Below are 13,903 nucleotides of genomic sequence, written 5' to 3' on the forward strand. Positions count from 1 at the left end.
CCTGATCTCCTCTGGTGCTTTTGCTAATTGCCTTAAATATGTGTCCACTGTTTGCTGGTCAGTTTGCCAGTGAAAATGGGGTACATGGGGCGAAATCTTAATTTTGAGCACTTCTGTCTTAATCTCTGCTGTAACAAGAACAAGCCCAGTTTTTCTAATTTATCCATGTATCCCAAGTCCCTCAGCACTGCAGTAAGTTCTCCAAGGCTTTGAAGGAGATTGTCATCGACTTCAGGAAGCGTAAAGGAGAACATGCCCGTGTCTAATGGGGACAAAGTAGAAAGGGTTGAGAGCTTCAAGTTTTTTTTTTAGGTGTCCAGACCACCAACAACGTGTCCTGGTCCCCCCATACCGATAGTTAAGAAAGCCCACTGCCTCTACTTTGTCAGAAGACTAAGGAAATTTGGCATGTCAGCTACGACTCTCACCAACATTTACAGATGCACCACAGAAAGCATTCTTTCTGGTTGTATCACAACTTGGTATGGCTCCTGCTCTGCCCAAGACTGCAAGGCCTAATCCATCATGCAAACCAGCCTCCTACATTGACTCTGTCTACACTTCCCATTGTCTAAGCAAAACAGCCAGCATAATTAAGGACCCCACACACCCTGGACATTCTTCCACCTTTGGGGAAAAAGATACAAAAGTCTGAGGTCATGTACCAACCGACTCCTCTTCCCTGCTGCTATCAGACTTTTGAATGGACTTACCTTGCATTAAGTTGGTCTTTCTCTCCACTCCAGCTATGACTAACAGTGCATTCTGTCGTTTCCTTCTCTATGAACAATATGTTTTGTCTGTATAGCATGCAAGAAACAATACTTTTTATGGTGTTCATATATGCGACAATAATAAATCAAATCAAAAGCATCATTCTTAAACTGGGTACCCAGAATTGAACACACTACACAGCAGAGGCCTAGCTGGTGATTGATAAAGTTTTAGCATAATTTAATTTAATATTTTAACTGTTGAATGTAAACCTGTTGAATCAATAATGGTCAACGATTAAATAAAAGCAAAATACTGCAGAAGTTGGAATCTGAAACAAAAACAAAAAATGCTGGAAAATCTCAGCAGATGTGACAGCATCTGGGGGAGAGAATAGACATGATGTGGATATGCCGGCGTTGGACTGGGATAAACACAGTAAAAAGTCTGACAACACCGGGTTTCAGTTCAACCGATTTATTTGATAGTAAATTATGAAGGGGCTAACCCGAAAGCTAGTGAATTTACTATCAAATAAATCGGTTGGACTGAAACCTGGTGTTGTCAGACTATTTACGGAGAGAATAGAGCCAACGTTTCGAGTCTGGATGACTCTTCGTCGGAGCCGTTCTTAACAAACATTTGTTTTCCAGGTATGAAGGGTACATAGTTCAGAGGCGTTACAGCAATGAGAAGTTTAATAACTTTCTTGGAAGTTAAAGTTAATAAATTGCTACATGTAGTGCAAATAAATATGCAGTTCTCGTAGTTGAATTGTTAGTTTTTAGATGACCACAAGATAATTATTGTTGAGGTAACCTTATGGCCATAGCTCATTCATCCCTTAGGTCCATTCAATCAACACAATGTCGCTTTGTTTTTAAATCATTCTGATTTTTGCCTCCAATATTGTCTCTGAGAGAATTCCAAGTGTGGAGAATTATCTCCTGATAGGAGTACTAAATTTGTCATTAAAGTTTGAATGTATAGCCCTTGGTCTTTTTAATCTTGCACATAATTAAAAATAATTCTTGAATTTAACTCTCAATAGTCTAATTGTGATCTGACCTGAGCAGCATGCAATTTGATTACAACTTTCTCAGACCAGTATTCTGTGTTCTGTTTGCTTAATTGGTTTGGATATGTTGCATATTATGCCAAAAATGTCATTATCTTCTTTAGCTTCATCCTCTGCTATTACTACAACATCCATTATGTGTGTGCATTGCTTGCTTATTCTTTCAATTCTTGTGTATTAATATAACGTACATTGCATTTCTCTATATTAAATTTCATCTACCATTGTTCTACCCACTTTCATATTTCCTCCATCTCATTCTGTAACTTGAGTTTCTGTTTTCCGATTTCACTGTTCCAGTTTGGTATCATCCACAAATTTGACTAATTTGTATTGGATTACGCAGTCCATCATGATGTAAATTGGAAACAACATGGTCTCAACCCCTGAGCACTGCTGCTAGCTATTTCCTCCACTCTCTAATTCCTATTTTCCTCTCCAAGCAGTGAGAGATCAAAGGACATATATAGAAGTACAAATGGTCTCACACCTGTGGATACTTTCTCCAAGTAACCTAAGCCCCACTTTATAATTTATACGAACAAATTAAATGTGGCTAGTTTTGCCATCATCTGAATTTGTACAAATGCTTAATCGATGAGCATGACTGTTCATTTTAGATAATTTCAATACTTGCACATTAACTAACTATTTGAATTTGGACCAATGTTTGTGTTTTGAAAGAAAACATTTTTCTCTCTGGGATTGGAATTTGCCAACATCAAACAATCTGGTCAGTGAGAGGAAAGGGTTGAAGTCTATCCTAGGCAATTAAATTGGGTCTGACCTGTTGGGCAATTCTTTCAGTATTATTTGCACATTTAAGGTAAAACATTTTTTTAAGTGAGCTGTTGTGTTGATTTTTCAGTAACATTCATGGAAATATTAATTTAAAGTTTATTAGTGTCATTAGGAAAGTTGCAGATGTAACAAGAATTGGCTATAGTTTATAGTGTGGTTCATTGACAGCAGGATGGTATTGGTGAAGTGGATTGAATAGTGGAAAATGATTTTTATTCCAGAGAAATGCAAGGTAATGCAATGGACTGGGCAAACAAGGTAAGGGAATGTAGAATAAATGATACATTTCTGGGTATTATAGAAGTTGGCAAGAGTGCATGTCCACAAATACCTGAAGGTAGCAAGAAAGGTGGTGGTGTATTGGTATCCTTGCTGGACTAGCAATCCAGAGACCCAGAGTAATGGTCTGGGGTCTTGGGTTCGAATTCTACCATGGTAGGTGGTGAAATTTTCATTCCATAAAAAATATGGATTTGAAAGTCTCATGATGACCATGAAATCATGTTGACTGTTGTAAAAACATATTTAGTTCCCTAACGTCCCTTCGGGAAGAAAATGAACCTGCTCTGGCCTACGTGTAATTCCTGATCCACATCAATGTGATTGGTTTTTAGATGCCTCAAATGGCATAGCATACCTACAAGAATTCAGATCAAAAACTCAAGTGTTTTATGAAGTCCACCTGAATCATAATTTTTGCACTTTGAATTTGGCTAAGGTAAGCATGAGATGTTTCACTTCAGATGGGATTCAACTGACCCACTAGGGAGCTTTTATCAAACACGGTTTATTTAAGAATATAGTTAACATGTATAGAAAAATAATTAGCAATAACTTTTATCAATTACATAATGTATAACCCTTAAAATGTTCCAATCAAACAAAACTTCCCTTGGGCAAAATCCTTTCCACAGGTTTAACACGGCAAGGATGAATGTTCACGTGATACTGCAACCGAGTCCTTTGGTTGGAGAATTGAAACCATGACTTCTTTGTAACTTCTAGCAGCCCTCTCAATATATCTAGAACATTTTGAAAGCCTTGCTTTCAGCTAAACAGCAGAATTTCCAAAACCAGGGAAAGAGAAGAACTTTTCAGCTTGATGTCCCTTCTAAAAACTAAAACTGCAGCCAGCCAAACCGAACATGAAACCTTAAATTCACTAGGAAAGAAAAAAAATGACCAAAAACACATGACATGTCAACCAGTCTTCCTCCTAACAATGCAGGGTCATAAAAATAAACAACTCCATTTAAGCCACTGATATTGCAATAAAAGGACTTCTGCAGCCAGTCTAACAACAATGAGAGCTGAGTCTGAGGGAGCTGCAGAAAACATGATTTAAAAGTACACTAACATCACAAGCCACTCAGTTCAGTTAGAAGCAGGCAATAAATGCTCGCCCAGCCAGCGACGCCCACATCCCATTGGACAGGTAGATGAAGTGGTTGTAGAAGGCAAAACTGATTCTTCCTTTTATTGATTGAAGCAGAGAATTACAGAAGAGAGAGTTTATGCTATAAACTTAAAGTTAGACTATTTCTAGAGTACAGTTCTGGTTACTGCACTACAGGAAGGGTATGTTCACACCAGAAGGAGTGCAGAGAAGATTTACAAGAATATTACCAGGAATAGAGAATTTTGGTTATAAGGGAAGATTGCAGAAGCTTGGAGTTGTTTACTTTGGAACAAAGGAGGCTGAAGGAAGATGTAATTGAGATGTAGAGAGTTTGAGGTGCCTCAGTAGAGTAAACAGGAAGAACCTATTTCCCCTAGCAGAGAGGTCAATTGCAAAGAGTAATAACCAGGAGCAATAGATTTAAGGTGATTAGCAGACAAACTATAGGGAAGTTGAGTCTTTTCACCAGGGGTGGTGATGGGGTTTGGTACACATCTGCCTGAAAGAATGGTAGATGCAGAAACTCTCATCATGCTTTAAAACAAAATATATGGATGTGCATTTTCAGTATATTAATCTGCAGGGCTATGGATCAAGATTCGGAAAGTGGAATTACACCAGAAATCTTTTTTAGCTAGCATTGGCATGATGGACTGAATGGACTCTTCCTGTGGCATAAAGTTTCAATTTTTCAGTGTCATCTATTTTTCTAGGTCACCCATTTTTCTGACTGATGTTCAGTTGTTTCATGTGAAGTTTTACTTCAATATTGGTTATAGCCTTTTTTAAAATTGTATGGTTTCCCTGTTGTAAGTATGTTAGTTGACTTTATTTCTTCTCTCACACATATGGACTCACTAGGGCATGGAATTAAGTAGTAGATTGATATGTATTAATTAGAGTCATAGAGGTTTACAGCATGCAAACAGGCCCTTCGGCCCAATTGTCCATGACAACCTTTTTCTTAAATCTCCTAAGCTAATCCCAATTGCACACATTTGGCCCATCTCCCTCTATACCCATCTTATCCATGTAACTATCTAAATGTTTTTTAAAAGACAGCATTGTACCTGCCTCCACTACTACGTCTGGCAGTTTCTTCCAGACACTCAACACCCTTTGTGGAAATAATTGCCCCTCTGGACACTTCTGTATCTCTCTCACCATAAACCTACAACGTCTAGTTTTAGATTCCCCTGCCTTTGGGAAAAGATATTGACCAGCTGATCTATGCCCCTCATTATTTTATAGATCTGTAAGATCACCCATCAGCCTCCTATGCTCCAGGGGAAAAAGTCCCAGTCTATCCAGCATCTCTTTATAATCCAAATCATCAAGTCCCCGTAGCATCCTAGTAAATCTTTTCTGCACTACTTCTCATTTAATAATATCCTTTCTATAGTAGGGTGACCACAACTGTACACGGCATTCCAAGTGTAGCCGTAGCAATGTTTTGTACAACTTCAACAAAATGACTCAATTCCTATATTCAATGTTCTGACCAATGAAACCAAGCATGCCGAATGCCTCCTTCACCACTCTGTCCACCTGTGACTCCACTTTCAAGGAGCTATGAACATGTACCCCTAGATTTCTTTGATCTATAACTCTCCCCCACACCCTACCGTTAACGGAATAAGTCCTGCCTTGGTTCAGTCTACCAAAATGCATCACCTCACATTTGCCTAAATTAAAGTCCATCTGCCATTTGTCAGTCCACTGGCCCAATTGATCAAGATCTTGATGCAACTGTCCACTATGCCACCAATCTTAGCGCCATCTGCAAACTTACAAACCACGCCTCCTATATTCTCATCTAAATCGTTAATATAAATGACAAATAACACTGGACTCTACACTGATCCCCAAGACACATAGCTGCTCACAGGCCTCCAGGTTGAAAAACAAACCTCTACAACCACCCTCTGGCTTCTGTCTAGAAGCCAATTTTGTATCAATTTAGATACCTCGCCCTGGATCCCGTGAGATTTAACCTTACGCAACAACCTACCATGCGGTACCTTGTCAAAGCCCTGACTAAAATCCATGTAGACAACATCAACTACACTGTCCTCATCTACCTTCTTGGTTACCCCTTCAAAAAACTCAATCAAATTTATGAGACATGATTTTCCACCAAAGGAAGAGTCCACTCGATCCATCTTTGGGATTGGTATTAAACTCTTTGCAATCGACCTCTCTGCTAGGAGAAATAGGTTCTTCCTGTTTACTCTAAACTCTCATAAACTCTCTACGTCACAGAGCCATGCTGACTGTCCCTAATCAGTCCTTATGTCTCTTTATGCCTGTAGATCCTGTGTTTCAAAATACCTACCAACAACTTGCCCACCACAGATGTAAGGCTCACCGGCCTGTAGTTCCCAGGCTTTTCCCTGCAGCCCTGTTTAAATAAAGGCACATTTGCCACCCTCCAATCTTCAGGCACCTCACCCACGACTATTGATTGATTCATGTATCTTGGCTAGGGGACTTGCAATTTCCTCCCTAGCCTCCCACAATGTCTTAGTATACACTTCATCAGGTCCCAAGGATTTATCGCTTTAAGACTTCCAGCACCACCACCTCTGTAATATGTACACTCCTCAAGCCATCAGTGTTTATTTTCCCAAGTTCCCTAACATCTATGCTTTTCTCAACAATAAATACTGTTGAGAAATACTCATTAAGGATCTCACCTATCTCTTGTGGATTCGCACATAGATGACCTTGTTGATCTTTGAGGCCCTACTCTCTCCCTTATTACACTTTTGTCCTTTTATGTATTTGTAGAAGGTCTACAAGTCAAAGAATTACAAATTCGCAATCTGAACTGCAAAGTTCAGAATGGACCCTATCCAATTCTAAAAATAAGGGGGGGTGGGGCGGCTAGTGAACGAGGTATGTGCCCTATGCTACCCTTGCAAAAGGAAATCTTGTAAGCACCCTTTATTAACCTATAAATTGACTGCTGCTGCAGACTCCACTTTTGTACAATGTGCCTAGATGTTTCATACCATCTATAATTAGGACCTTTTTTTGAAATTGTTAGCCTTCTCTGCTTCCCTTGGTTGGTGAAGCATTCTCTGAGCTCAACGGGAGAATACTGAAATACCACTGGAAATCAATTATAAACTGAATACTGTGTGCTTCCAACAACCATTCTGGTATTGAACAGCAGTTGCAAATCTATTCGCTGTATAGAATGATAGAGCCCTAAAGGAAGCTGTCCAACCTGTTGTATTGTGCGGCTCTTCGGTAGAACTATTCAATTTGTCCTACTTTCTTGGTCTTTCCCCAGGAATTTTATATCCCATTCAAGTTTTACTTTTGAAAATTATTATTGATGCTACTTCCACCATCATTTCAAGTAGTTCATTTTTAGCAAACAATAACCCTTATTTAAAAATAAATCCTCATATTGGCTCTGGTTATTTTGCCAATCACCTTAAATCTGTGTTCTCTAGTTGCTGACCCAATTCTTCCTTAATTACTGTATTGAAACCCTTCATTGTTTTGAACACCACCTGTCAAATATCCTTTTATGCTCTTTGACATAACTAAAGTCACCCATCTCTTGCACTATTCTTGTAAATCTATTCTGAACCCTCTGCAAAATCTAGATATTCTTCCGAAAGTGTGGTGTCTAGAACTGATCATCACTTCACTGAGGCCTAACCAGTCTTTTACTCCCAAATAACTGATAGTTAGATAATGTACAATAAAAGGAGTCTGCCATATCGTTAAGGCCTGTTAATTGAGTTCCGATTTGTTAGCAGTGCAAGCAATAGAAAAATAACTAAAAAATGAATTTTAATTGAGCAAAAGTTTCCTTTAAAAAAAGGTGTTCAAATTGCTATAACATGACAACACACTGATAATCTGTGGATTTTTTTTTGTTCTTCATTTTTCCCAGAGGGTAGTAAATCTTTGGAATTCTCTGCCTATTGAAGCAGTAGAGGCTACCTCGTTAAATGTGTTTAAGTCACAGATTTTTGACCAGTAAGGGAATTAAGGGTTATGGGGAGCAGGCAGGTGAGCGAAGCTAAACCACTATCGGATCAGCCATGATCTTATTGAATGGCAGAGCAGGCTTGAGGGGCTAGATGGCCTATTCCTGCTCCTATTTCTTATGTTCTTATGATTGAGTTTCCGTTTCCATCATGAGACATCACCAAGAGTTCAGACCTAGCAGCAGAAGGGAAGGAATTAGAGGTTGTCACCAGGTTGTTTTCCAGTCTCCCAGCAGACAGTGTATGGTATGACAAAGCCCTGAAAGCCAATCCCAACTTCACTGAATTGCTGCAGTTTGCATGTAGCTTGGAAAGACCAGAAAAGGGAGAAAGAAGTGGATGAGCGTTAATCCTTTTCAGAAGCTATCATAATGAAACACTTGGCTCATGCAATGTGATGAACGTTTTGGAAATATTTCAAAAGTTGATGCATCAGTTAAGATTATAAGATCATAAGAAATAGGAGCATGAGCAGGCCAACCAACCCATTGAATCTGCTGCGCCATTCACAAAAATCATGTGTGATTATAACCTGAAAGCCACTTTCCGGTTTGCTCCATAAAACGCTTGATTCCTTAGTCAATCAAAAATCTATCCAACCCAACCATGAATATATTCAATGACCCAGCCTTCACTGCTTTCTGGAATAGAGACTTCCAAAGACTAATGACCCTCTGAGAACGAAAATCGGTTTAAATGGAACACCTTTTGAACTGTGTCCCCTAATTATAAACTCCCCCACATAAAGCATCAACCCAACAATCACTGTGTTAAGTCCCCTCTGGAGTCTTGTATGTTTCAATAAGGTCACCTCTTGTCCTTCTTAACTTCTCAACCATTCCACATGAGACAGCCCCTTCGCCTAGGGATGAGTCAACTGAAACTTCTTTGAACTGCTTTTAATACAATTATATCCTCCCTTAAGTAATTAATTTTTTAAATTCATTTGTGGGACATTGACATCAGTGGCTGGTCAGCATTTATTGCCCATGCCTAGTTGCTCTTGAATGGTAACTTGCTAGATTATCTGAGGGCAGTTCAGAGTCAACCACGTTGCTGTGGCTCTGAAGTCACATGTAAGCCAGATCAGTTAAGCCTGGCAGATTTCCTTCCCTGAAAGACATTAGTGAACCAGATGGCTTTTTTTCTGACAATCGATAATGGTTTTCCTGGTCAGCAGTACACTGTCAATTCCAGAAAGATCAAATTGTGTACAATACTCCAGATGCAGCCTGACAAAGACCTTGTATAGCTGTAGAAAGACTTTCCTACTTTTATACTTCATTCCCTTTGCAATAATGGCCTATACTCTTATTTGCGTTCCCATTTATTTGCTGCACCTGCACGCTAGCTTTCTTTAGTTTGTGCACGCTCTACATTTGAACAGTATTCTGCTTTTCTATTCTTCCTGCCAAAATGGACAAGCTCACATTTTGCCACATTCTAGTCATCTGCCAAATCTTTATCTACTCACTTAACCATCTAAATCTCTTTGCAGACTCGGGTGAGATTTTCTGGTTGTGCTCACCGCAGAACTGGAAAATCCCGCCTGATGTAATGGACCATTTGTATGGTTCATCCCCTGCCCACTACAATTTCCTTAGCAAGTGGAATGGGAAAACTCCTCCTTTGTCCTTTGTGTTCATTGTATTAATTTTCTTTGTATACATCCCAGACAGAAATAACAGTTTATTTTGATTATAGACTTTGAAGGAAAACACTTCTGTGTGCAGTTTTCCATGGTGCATGGACGTGGAAGAAAACTGATTTTTATTTTAAATTATTCTATGGATCCTTGGTCAATCAAACTATGTATATTCCTGGAAGGATTGTTCAGTGTTTTTAGTCTATTTGAATATTGAATGCACACAGTTCAATCTTTAGGCTAGATAGTAGAGTATTCACAGTTTCATTGCAAGCTGCAAGTGTTTGTGATTCCCAAACTCCCTAATCTGCTTCCTGCCTTGTTTTACTTTGTATTTAATTCTAATACACAATACATTCTTGTTACTACTTATGATTTGGAAAATTTATATGGCTTATCACAAAAAATGTCTTCATATTTTAGCAGTCTTCAGCTGTACAGGGCCTTAGTGAGACTGCATCTGGACTACAATCACAATTTGAGTACTTTACATTTCTGATATTTTTCTTTTGATACAAGTTCTCAACACTGGCAATGTTTTAACAATTGACTGAAGGGAGCCTTAGAGTAAAAATGAAGAGCATGCAAAAACCCTGTAAGAGGGTTTGTTGCTTGGATCACAAGCAACTCTTTATTTTTATATTAATGGTGTGAAAAGAAATAAGCATTCAGCATGTTGAACTGAAGCCCTTCTAGATGTATAAATTGAGTACAATGCTATATCTTGTTTCTTTCACAGGTTCAAGTGCTGTTCTTGTGACTTCTACACCAATAAAACGTGAAGGAGTGCTGGCTTGTGCAGTTACCCAGCCTAGTGTTGTTATCACACCAGCTGCTATTGCCACGGTAAGCTACCTTCTGCTTGGGGCAAGATTTGTCCCATCCTTTAGATTAACTGCTTTGATATAGTTAAATCGGGGGGTGTTCAATAAATATAGAAAAATATTCTATAAACTAATTTTACCATAGACACAATTTAATCCATGTGACATCTAATAAATTAGCACACAAAATTGCCTATGAATTTTAGTAATGAAATGGATTTCATGTTGTCACTCAAGCAATTGTAGGTCAGCAGAGGGAGCCTGACTCTCTATCAACCCATACTAGATGTATAGTGAGATGCCCAGTTTTGCTGCCACCAATGAATTAAATCTTAGAAGAGCACCAGTTCCTATATTAACATAATGGGCCTTATCAGGGTGAGATATTAAATGAAGCAATGTTTTGAAAGTTTTCTTTTCATTTGGCCTCTTGTTTTTTTGCTACACTATGATTCTATACCTTAAATCCATGTCCTCTGTTACTTATACCTAGATGAACAATTTCACCTTATATTTTAAGGAATCTTATAAGAACAACCTGTACTGATATAGCACATTTTACATAAAACAATGTCTGGTGGAATTTCAGGGGCATTATAAAACAGGATATGACATTGAGGACCACATTTCTTTTATTCATTCATGGGATGTGGGCATGGTTGGCTAGGTCACTCTTTATTGCCCAGTCCTAATTATCCTGTGAACTGCCGTCTTCAACCACTGCAGTCCATGTGATGTAGGTACACTCACAGTTCTGTTAGGGAGGGAATACCAGGATTTGGTCCCAACGACAGTGGAGGAATGGCAATATGTTTCCAGGATGGTAAGTGGCTTGGAGGGGAACTTCAAGGTGCTGGTGCTCCTAAGTGTCTGCTGCCCATGTCCTTCTAGATGGTAGCAGTTGTGGGTTTCTATCCTTAAGTAAGGAGACCAAACTACCCAGCACTCCAGATGTAGTTTCACCAAAGTCTGTACGGATGTAGCAAGATTCTCTACTTTTATACTATATTCCCTTTGTAATAAATTTCAATATTCCGTTTGCCTTCCCCATCAATTGCTGTACCAGCATGCTAACGTTTTGTGATTTCATGCACCAGGACACTCAGATTCTACTGTACTGCATCATTCTGCAGTATGTCCATTTAAATAATATTCGGCTTTTCTATTCTTCCTGCCAAAGTGGATAAGCAGCCACATTTTGCCATGTGAGAGTCCATCAGCTAAATCTTTACCTAGTCATATAACCCATTTATATCCCTTTGTGGCCTCTTTGTATCCTCCTTGCAACATGCTTTCAATGCCATCTTTGTGTCATCAAACTTAGTAACCATAGACTTGGTTCGTTCATCAGGGTCATTAACATAGATTATAAATAATTGAGGCCCCAGCACTGAGTTCCATAACACTCTGCTAATTACAGCTTGCCAACTTGAAAGATCCATTTATCGCAACTCTTTACTTCCTGTTATGTGACATCTATTGTATGTCTTCTGGAAATCCAAATACACATCTACTGGTTCCCCATTATCCACCTTCTTGTTAATTCATCAAAGAACTGTAATAAATTAGTCAAACATGATTTTCCTTTCGTAAAACTACATTGACTCTGCCTTATTTTAAGATTTTCTGAATAGCCTACTACCACCTCCTTAATGATGGATTCAGGCAATTTTCCCTACGGGTAGTTTGGCTAACTGGCTTATAGGCTCGTGTTCTGTCTCCCTCCTTTGCTGAATAGGGATTTTACATTTGTGGCTTTCCAATCTTTGGGAACTTTACAGAATTTAGGAAAATTATGATCCACTATCTCTGTAGCCACTTCTTTAAGACATGTAGGATGGAGACCATTAGGCTCAGAAAACTTGTCATCCTTTAGTCCCAATAGTTTTTTCAAGTATCATTTCCCTCATGATTTTGGCTGCTTTTTCGTTGTTGGCTTTTGACTATTGTTGGGATGCTTTTTGTGTCTTCTGCAGTGAAGACTGATACAAAATACTTGTCGAACATTTCATAATTTACTTGTTTCCCTATTAATTTCCCAGTCTCTCTCTCTCATTGGGATCACTGCTGATTTTAGCTGTTTATTTCCTTTTTATACAGTTGTAGAAATTTGCTGCCTGATTTTATATTTCTAGTTAGTTTTCTCTCATACTCTTAAATAATCATAAAATGACTACAGCACAGAAGGGAGCCATTTGGCCTATCAAGCCTACACTGACATCAATTCCCCCCAGGCTTTATCCCAGTTACCCCACATTTACCTCACCAATCCTCTGACACCCGGGAGCAATTTAGTATGGCCAGTCCACCTAACCTGCACATCTTGGAGTGTAGGAGGATACTGGAGCACTCTGAGGAAACCCATGCAAACACAGGGCACATATGTAAACTCCACACAGTCACCCCATGCCAGAATTAAACCTGTGCCCCTGGTGCTATGAGGCAACAGTGCTAACCATTGTGCCACCATGCCACACCGTGAGGAAGAAAATTTTTGTTGATTTCAAAAATGTATCCAATCTTTTGACTTACTCCTAATCTTCAATGTATTGTGTATGTTTTCTTTCAATTTGATACTATCCTTAACTTGGTCTTTGTTGGCCGTGGACAGTTCATCCTTCTCGGTCTTTTATTTCTCAATAAAATAAATCTTTGAGAGTTATGAAATATCTCTTTAAATGTATGCCACTGTTTCCCTATGTCTAATTTTTAAACTTATGTTTCCCGTCTACTTTAGCCAACTTTGTCTTCATATCCTTTTTTTTAAGTTTAGTCATTTTCGACGCAGGTTTCTCACCCTCAAACTGGATGTGAAATCCTATTGTGTTACGATCGCTGTTGTCTCAAGGCTCATTGATTGTAAGGTCATTAATTAATGTCTGATTACGCAAAAACCTGTCTAAAATCTGCTCTGTCATTGGCTCAAATGCACTGCCCTAAGGAATTTCTAGGCTACCTTTGGCAATTTGATTTGTCCAATCTATATGATGACTAAAATCACCCATGATTATAGCAGTGTTTTTTTTTTGCAAGTCCCCATTTTATTTAATGTATACTCAGTCCAACAATGTAACTACTTTTTAGGGCAGCAACTGCTTTTCTTACTTTTTTAAATCTCCACCCAAACTGATTCTACATCTTTTGAACAAAGGTCATTTCTTTCTACTGTACAAATCTCAACCTTTAATAACAGAGCTATTGCACAACCATTCTAGCAAAGTTCTTCTGTACCTTGTCTAAGGTCTTTCTAAATTTGTGCCCAAAATTGGACTCAATAGAATTGGAACCTAACCAGCATGATTTCCTTGCTTTTGTAACCTTAGCCTCTGTTAAAAAGCCAAAGATTGCAAATGCTATTTAAACTTGCCCTGCAAACTTTAAAGATTTATGTGCGTACAGACACAGGTTCTTCTGTTCCTCCACCACCTCTAA

General features: G+C 38.7%; 1 protein-coding gene across 1 annotated transcript in view; it reads left to right on the plus strand.

The window, feature by feature from the left end:
* The window catches only part of mlxip (MLX interacting protein), an 84,359-nt gene that overhangs the window by 51,182 nt on the left and 19,274 nt on the right, over positions 1-13,903 (plus strand). Inside the window, exon 10 of the mRNA XM_080208319.1 lies at positions 10,387-10,493. Coding sequence (XP_080064445.1) covers positions 10,387-10,493 — 107 coding nt within the window. The remainder of the gene's footprint in view (positions 1-10,386; positions 10,494-13,903) is intronic.

This window comes from Carcharhinus amblyrhynchos, chromosome 20 (assembly GCF_965287045.1).
Source record: "Carcharhinus amblyrhynchos chromosome 20, sCarAmb.v2.hapA, whole genome shotgun sequence".
In the NCBI taxonomy this organism is placed as follows: domain Eukaryota; kingdom Metazoa; phylum Chordata; class Chondrichthyes; order Carcharhiniformes; family Carcharhinidae; genus Carcharhinus; species Carcharhinus amblyrhynchos.